At 34.0% G+C, this 7,977-nt stretch overlaps 1 protein-coding gene across 1 annotated transcript; it reads left to right on the top strand.

Moving 5' to 3' along the window:
• Positions 1 to 5,807: 5,807 nt before the first annotated feature.
• LOC119642847 (COP9 signalosome complex subunit 4) lies at positions 5,808 to 7,489 on the top strand. The gene is made up of 2 exons (XM_038042144.1): positions 5,808 to 6,681; positions 6,736 to 7,489. Exons 1-2 carry the CDS (start codon positions 6,019 to 6,021, stop codon positions 7,396 to 7,398), a joined length of 1,326 nt encoding a protein of 441 aa, XP_037898072.1. The 5' UTR covers positions 5,808 to 6,018; the 3' UTR covers positions 7,399 to 7,489.
• The last annotated feature ends 488 nt before the right edge of the window (positions 7,490 to 7,977 follow it).

Here is a 7,977-nt window from a genome sequence, read left to right as displayed (position 1 = left end):
CGCTTTAGACATAAGAGCAGCATCATGGTTGCAGTTCCCGTTAAATAACTTTGAATTCAGAAATAATTCGGCCTGTTTGGAGTAATTGATCCAATTCGTTTTATCTAGGAGGAGTTTGGCCTGTTTTGTTGGAGTAACAGAGGACATTGAAAATTTAAGATTGATTATGATTGGAAAGTGATCACTATTATCTAGACAATCAGAAATAGACCAGGAAAGCAAAGGAAGAAGCGATGGAGAACAACATGTTAAATCAATATGTGAAAAAGTATGATGAGTTGAAAAATGCGTTGGCTTTCCATCATTTAAGATGCAGAGATTGCTTTGACTGAAGGCCTTTTCTAAAACAGTAGCACGAGTGTTGTTCACTGTTGAGCCACAGATGGTAATCCAGCTGTTAAAGTCGCCGCATATAATTGATGGGGGGGAAAGTACGGAGAATAAATTGTAGAGTTCTTGCTGAGAAAACGATTGCGAAGGTGGGATATAGAGCGAAAGCACTATAAATTTTATGTTTAACATTATTTGTATCGTTACAGCTTGTATGTTTGAGCTTAAATTTATGCTTTTGTGAGGTATACTTGATTTTATAAAAACACCAATTCCTTCTTTGGAATATAAATTTTGATCAGCATTCGCGAAGTATCCACAATATGATTTGGGTGGAATAGGATTAAAACAGGTTCTACAGTAAATTCCCATCGCGTAGAATCGATATAGAGTCTATATATATTGTAATGCTATCTAGTGCTTTTTTAATAGCAAAAGGGCTGATTTACGAAATTGCTATTGAAGGATCAGTTGGGGAAATCACAACATATTTTTTGTTAATAGGAATGATGCTACTGGTTGGCAACACCGAAAAGTCGGAATTTTTAATTTTTTACTTTGGGGGATACGTCCACTAGTAGATGAAACATATTTGTTTTTATCTGGCGGCCCCGGGGCCGTTATGCCTTATGATTGTCTATTACTTAGTATATTATGAAATAACCACTCACTTGAAAAGATTTGGGAACTGCTGAGGATAATGACAATTGTTTTCAATATTTTATTTTTCTTTTATGGTTTTCGTTTTTTGTTTTAATTTGTTTTTATTATATTTACACAAAAACAAAGGCAAATATGGTATCTGCGATAATCAGTTCTTGCAAAAACACAGAAAGCACATGTGTTAAACAAACAAAAACACCGAAAACAATTAAAAAGACAAAAACAAAACACGCACTACCCAGAACACAAGTCGATGTCAAATGAATTGCGTTCATAAGCCAAATCTTTATCGCGATATGCGGAAACAGAAAACTTTAAAATATTTGAGTAAATGAAAATGAATATAACTGAATTATTCTTAATTGTAAACAAATGCAGACTAACCTTTACAATTATTCTCAATTATAAACAGATACAGACAGACTTTTACGCTTCAAAATTTATTCTCAGTTGTAAACAAATACAGACGCTTACTCTCAGTAAATTAAATGAGCAAGATGAAGAATTGCAAAATATATGAGCAAGATGAAATATATGAGTAAGAGGAATAATTTTGATTTATATAAGCAAGGGGCAGAATTGTAAATTAAATGAGCAAGAGGAAGAATTGTAAATTATATGAGCAAGAGGAAGAATGTATGGATGGATCGCAGCCGCACCACATATATATATATATATATATATCGATAACTATAATAGTGAATGCCGACTGTCCGTAAAGTCTGCAAATCATTCACAAACAAGAACTTCTGTAATATAAACCAGAAGAGATAATAATCTAACATTTTTAAAATAAAATACATAAACAGTGTATTGACCCTTTATTGTTAACGCGAATCCTGTATCTGAAATAACCACAACAGTGATGAGCAATTTTTTACCATCCAAAAAAATAAATCTAGTAAATCTATTTATTGATTTGTAAACAATTAAATCTGTTTGTCATTCGAATTCGCTATACCACCCATTGATTTGTAAACAATTGCATCTGTCTTTCATTCGAATTCGCTATACTACCCATTGATTTGTAAACAATTGCATCTGTTTTTCATTCGGATTTCTATACCACCCATTGATTGTTAAAGGTGCGTAAACGGACGCAATCCATTCGGAGTAGTTTGTCCGATTTCTTTTACTTTTACTTGTGTAGATTGATATTGAGACTAATAATTAAAGCGCACGCCGACAATAAAGCATAAACTGAGCAATTCCTCTAAGCAAAAACTTAAGGGTTCGAGAATTCATAAGATTTCATAAGGTTGGTGTGTCGAAAAGCAGATGATCCGTTTGTGTTTATATACATAAACAAGGCCATAATTTTCTACTTATAAATTTTTTTTTATTCGATTTTAATAACAAAGTACACATATAAGAATACTCATAGAATTAACCATATAACATTTATATGTATACATACAAAGGTATGTATTAAATATTTTTTTAAATATTTTTACATTTATATCGTAACGAAAAAGAAAGGGTAAAATATATTTACTTGATAATAAATGAGATTGAAGCTCCATTCATTTGATATATTATACAAATTTTTCATTGACTCTTTACCAATTTCTCCTGCCCCTCATTGATTTTTTATCAATTTTTCATTACCCTCATTGATTTTCTACCAATTTCTCATTTTTTTCATGCAAATTAGATTGAAGCCCCATTCATTTGATATAGTATACAAATTTTTAATTGATTTTTTATCCTTAAAACGTTCCCTTATTAATTGAATATTAATTTTATTGTTATTATTTGTAACTAAAAGTTACCCAATCCTTTGACACAACGTTTAGAGGAGTATTTTCAACATGCTTGGACCTATACGAACGGCATAAATATGAATCCGGTATTGAAAGATTTTCCCGAATGCCTTCAAGCAGACGTGTATTTACGCCTCAATCGTAAACTATTAACAACATGTCCGACATTTTCAGAAGCTAGTCCAGGATGCAAAAACTTTTGCGGTTCAGTATTCCACAAATTTAAAGACCCAAAAAACAATCAAAGTACTAAAATTAAAGAAACAAAAAGTTATGTAAGAACTTCCAATGCTTCTGCCAAATTTGACGCTGGTAGCTCAGTTATTGCGACCGAGGGACATTACACAGCCAGACAGATAGACGGACATACTTAAATTCGTTTACGAGTTCAAAACACTTTACGAGGTCTGTGAAGCTCCTTCGAGGGTATTGCAGACGTTTTTGGTAAAATGACAAAGCAACCCCCCATCCTTTGATGGTACAGCAAAATAAATGTGAAGAATTAAGCTTATAAAAATTGAGCTTAAGAAAGAAACTTTACTGGCGGAGTTAAATAAAGAAAAAGAATTGTTTGAACATATTCATAAAAAGACGTCCGTTGAACGAGTACATCCATAGAAGTGTGAAAAATTTTAAGAAATTGTGAGGATGAACCCGCAAGATTTTATCGAAAAGATGCTTCAAAACGTTCCGACCGGCCTTTCATTGCATCTAATTATTCTAGCTTTTTCGCATATCTGTGTAAGTCAATATCTCAGTGTCAGTGATGCGGGCAACTGTGCGTGTATGGGTTGTAATTTCTTCGATATTTAGCTTGCACAGACGCCATCTGTGATAAGATTATTTAGGAAACATGCGGCGTACTATGGAAAAACTCAACAGTACATCTGGCCGAAAGATGGTAATTGAAGATCTTTAAAGTATTTTAGTATGATCGTCAGATCCTAGATTTTCCACAAGACATTTATATATTGCGGGACCGAATTTGAAGGAATAAGATGAAGCGCTGTCGCATGAATTATAGGACACTCACGCCATGGTGATTTCACAACAGCTTGTATATTCATAGTAAAATGGTACGAATTTATTTTTATTAATCTTTAATTTTCGCTGAAAAACGATATTTACGAGAGGTTAAAAAATATTAACGCTATCGCGTAGAACTTGTTGCAATACCAGCTGTGTAGCCTCCTTTTACTGTAACATACTGCACTTCATATATAAATAAAAAATATATGAAATCAGAATGAGAGACGATTTCGATTTGTTCAAGAACGACTGATGTATTACGTCCGCTTTACAGCACCGGAAAGGACGTCGATTAAAGAAATAATATTGAACCGTCTCTCAAAACCATCATGAGCGGAAATTCTACTGTCCAATGACACATTATTCCCCTCCGGGGTTGATAACAGCTATTGACCCAGATTGTTACTCGATCATAACGGCAATGATATAATATACCAATACCCACAAAAGCGTCGTTGCTTGTAGGCTCTGAGAGGGTTACTGAAATAACGCGATTCTATTCCCGGGTCTGACAGAGAAATAATTATATAAGTTTGTAACATTTATTTATTATAAATAAAATGCATACAAGTAGTAACCTAATTTCAAATTAAGTCAAAACGTTTATTTTATATATGTATATATGTACATACATATATTTTCTGTATATATTATCTGTATATACAAATATATATACTTTTATATTATATTATTATATATATTATTATTATATATAGATTTATGTATTTATTTTGCAAATGTGTTATATATATATATACATTTAATAATATAATATAATAATGTGAAGCTATAAAATTCGTAAGACTGATAAATTAATTTTTCCCCTCGCAAATTTTCGACCCTTATATTGAGCGATGTGGACGGGGTATTAAATCCTTGTACTCAACGGCTTGCAAGCCGTCAAGCTGAAATCGGCCTGTGGTAAATATGTTTCTGTTCGCAAAATTTACACATTGGGTCCGAATTCCTAAAAATACTGGATGTTCTTGTAGGCAACTCGGTATTGCTCAAAAGAAATCGGGTTACATTGCTCAAAAGACAGGTTGTTATGCAATATAAAACGAGGACACCTTTGTTTTTATAAGCGATGAAATTCAATTTTAAAATACAGGTGCCGGGTATAACGCGTGCACAGCCAAAAATAATTCGCTTACTTGTTCATTTCACTATATTCAACGGAATTTTTTGCCTGAAAGATCGACATAATGCTAGATCATTTAGGCAGCAAAAATCGTTAAGTGAATTCGACAATTTGTTAAATGGACAGCGATTCCTGTAGTAAAGGCAGATGTAGTAAAGGTAGTAAAGGCAGATGGCATAATTTGTTGTTCTAAAACGACAAAAAGAATATATGCGTTTTTCACTTATGGCAATGAAAGAATATGAAAGCTAAAAATAAGTTAATTTTGAATATATATATGGTAATGGATAGATAACTTGTGGAGTTTTTGTATAGATATATCGTACATATGCAATATATAAAATATTTATGTAAATGATATCGACAGTATAATTTTATTTAAAAGGAAAAACTGTTGATCCTCATAAAGGTCGTAATCGTACCTGTGTACTATTTTTTAAACAGTAAAGGAAAAACAGTATATTTTCGTTTAAAGCACATTTCTTAGTAGTTATTGGTAACTTCAGTGAAAATCAGTTCAAATTATAGTGTTTGTCATACTACTTAAAACATAAACATAATCATTTTCATGATAAAAAAAGGGGCAAACCATTGCCAACTATTTACAGCCGTGTCGAACGCTGATACTAAAGCAAAGACTATCTACTGACATTGATTTAAATTGATATGTTCACATAGCTCCATTTTGTTACTTGCATATATATATTTCAACGTTTCCTATCGACGAGCTTTGAAAAGTAAAGAGTAAGCTTTTTGTTCTGGCAATTTAATGAACGGGCCTAAAATCCACCTCGATTCACAGTCATCTGAGAGTAATGAAACAATAAAATAAGTGAATGGTGAGAGACGATGGGCAAATTTTTGTACATATCGCATAAGGATTTTCTTTTAGAGTTACATATATGAACTCTATTTCATTCTACGTTGCCACTAGTAGGGAAATGAAGCATTTTACTTTGTTGTTCGGTTATCGAAAACACTGGTAGTTTGTTTGTAGAAAACTTTGGTAGTTTGTTTGATGTTGGGTTTTGTTTTCTAAAATTAGAAAACATTCCCTGAATTGAAATTTTGTTGACGGCAGATATTTAGCGAATGAAGTTTAAAAACACACACTTATTTCCGACATTGATTTGTGAAAAAAATTTTAAAATAAACTTTCGAATTATAACTTTAAAAACAAAATCTGAGAGTAAAATGGTTATCACAGTAAACAGTTTGCGGGGCCAACTAATGTCGTTGGTGAATTTTTCTGGAACCCACAAAGAACAAGCTGATAGATATAGGCAACTTTTGGAGGTTGTGTTGACAAATTCAGGTGGCGAACTCGTGGACACGTTAAAGCTATTTGTGGAGGCGATAGTCAATGAACATGTCAGCCTAGTGATATCTCGCCAAATATTAAATGATGTGGGTATACAATTAGCTAGGCTGCCGGATGAAGTATCTAAGCAAGTATCACATTTTACACTGGAAAAGGTTCAGCCACGTGTTATATCATTTGAAGAGCAAGTAGCAGGCATACGCCAACATTTAGCAGAGATTTACGAACGAAATCAACAATGGCGAGAAGCAGCAAGTGTGTTAGTGGGCATACCCTTGGAGACAGGTCAAAAGCAATATACCGTATCATACAAATTGGAGACTTATTTGAAAATTGCTCGCCTTTATCTAGAAGATAATGATCCCGTGCAAGCGGAATTTTTTATAAATCGAGCTTCTTTGTTACAAGCTGAAACCAATAGTGAAGAGCTGCAGGTAAATAATTACTACGTTTTTTACGCATCCGTGTGGTAATGGCAGTCTTTATAGATTTTGTATAAAGTATGCTATGCGCGTGTTTTGGACTATAGACGTAAATTTATAGAGGCCGCTCAACGTTATAATGAATTATCGTACCGTTCAATAGTGGATGAAGGTGAACGCATGACTGCTTTGAAAAAAGCATTAATTTGCACTGTTCTGGCTTCAGCGGGACAACAACGATCACGAATGTTAGCTACTCTGTTCAAAGATGAACGTTGCCAGCAGTTACCGGCTTATTCAATACTTGAAAAAATGTACCTTGACCGTATTATACGACGTTCGGAACTGCAAGAATTCGAAGCTTTACTGCAACCTCACCAAAAAGCGACAACTGTGGATGGCTCTACTATATTGGATCGCGCTGTGTTTGAACATAACTTACTGTCAGCCAGTAAATTATATAATAATATAGCCTTTGAGGAGCTGGGTGCTCTTTTGGAAATTCCAGCGGCAAAAGCAGAAAACATTGCTTCGCAAATGATAACTGAAGGCCGAATGAATGGGCATATTCACCAGATAAGTGGTATTGTTCACTTTGAAAGTCGTGAGGTTTTGCCGTTGTGGGATCGTCAAATACAATCGTTATGTTATCAAGTTAACTCAATAATTGAGAAGATAGCTGCTGCTGAACCAGAATGGATGGCCAAAACTCTGGAAGAATTGAACTAATTATCCAGCCTTATCTTATATTTCGAAGTTTTCAAACATTGATTGACATAAAACAAAAAAGGCAAACTAATTACAGTTAGTCCTTCAATATATACTTTTGAATTGACTGGAAGCGTTAATTAAAGCTGCTAATATCTATACACAATGATCCTCAGCCCCCGTAGACATTGTATTTACTTTCTTTGTTTCCAGACTCTCCACGAAATTGAAACTTAAAATTGCATCGCCATGGGCCAACCTAATTAGTTCCGAATTTCTTTAACAGAATGGGAAACTAAAATGTATGAGTTTTCTGTCATGCCCGCAACAAACAGCGTAAAATGTTCGGGTGGAAAGCCCATTTGCAAAAAATTTCCTAGGGTAGCACACGTACGAACCGTTACCCGATGGCGCCCTAAAGACTTCATTTGGCATTTCACTTTGAGTCCGTATTCGGTGATGGGTGTCACCGAATCAAAGTAAAATTCGATTGCCGAGCACTTCGTGAATTGCTTCTACATAAATCTCTTTTCCATTTTCGCTGTCGGCCCAGGGGTCTTCGGCTTTAACCCTGTCTCCAATTACTAATGAAGGACGACT

Source organism: Glossina fuscipes, unplaced genomic scaffold, assembly GCF_014805625.2.
Source record: "Glossina fuscipes isolate IAEA_lab_2018 unplaced genomic scaffold, Yale_Gfus_2 262, whole genome shotgun sequence".
NCBI lineage: Eukaryota > Metazoa > Arthropoda > Insecta > Diptera > Glossinidae > Glossina > Glossina fuscipes.
This window is presented reverse-complemented; position numbering and strand designations above follow the sequence as displayed.

What these genes read in the sequence shown, in the direction of transcription:
- LOC119642847 (XM_038042144.1), top strand. Translation starts at nt 6,019, where the DNA reads ATGAAGTTTAAAAACACACACTTATTTCCGACATTGATTTGTGAAAAA. An exon ending in CCAATAGTGAAGAGCTGCAG is followed by an intron (nt 6,682 to 6,735) that starts GTAAATAATTAC and finishes CAGTCTTTATAG; the next exon opens with ATTTTGTATAAAGTATGCTA.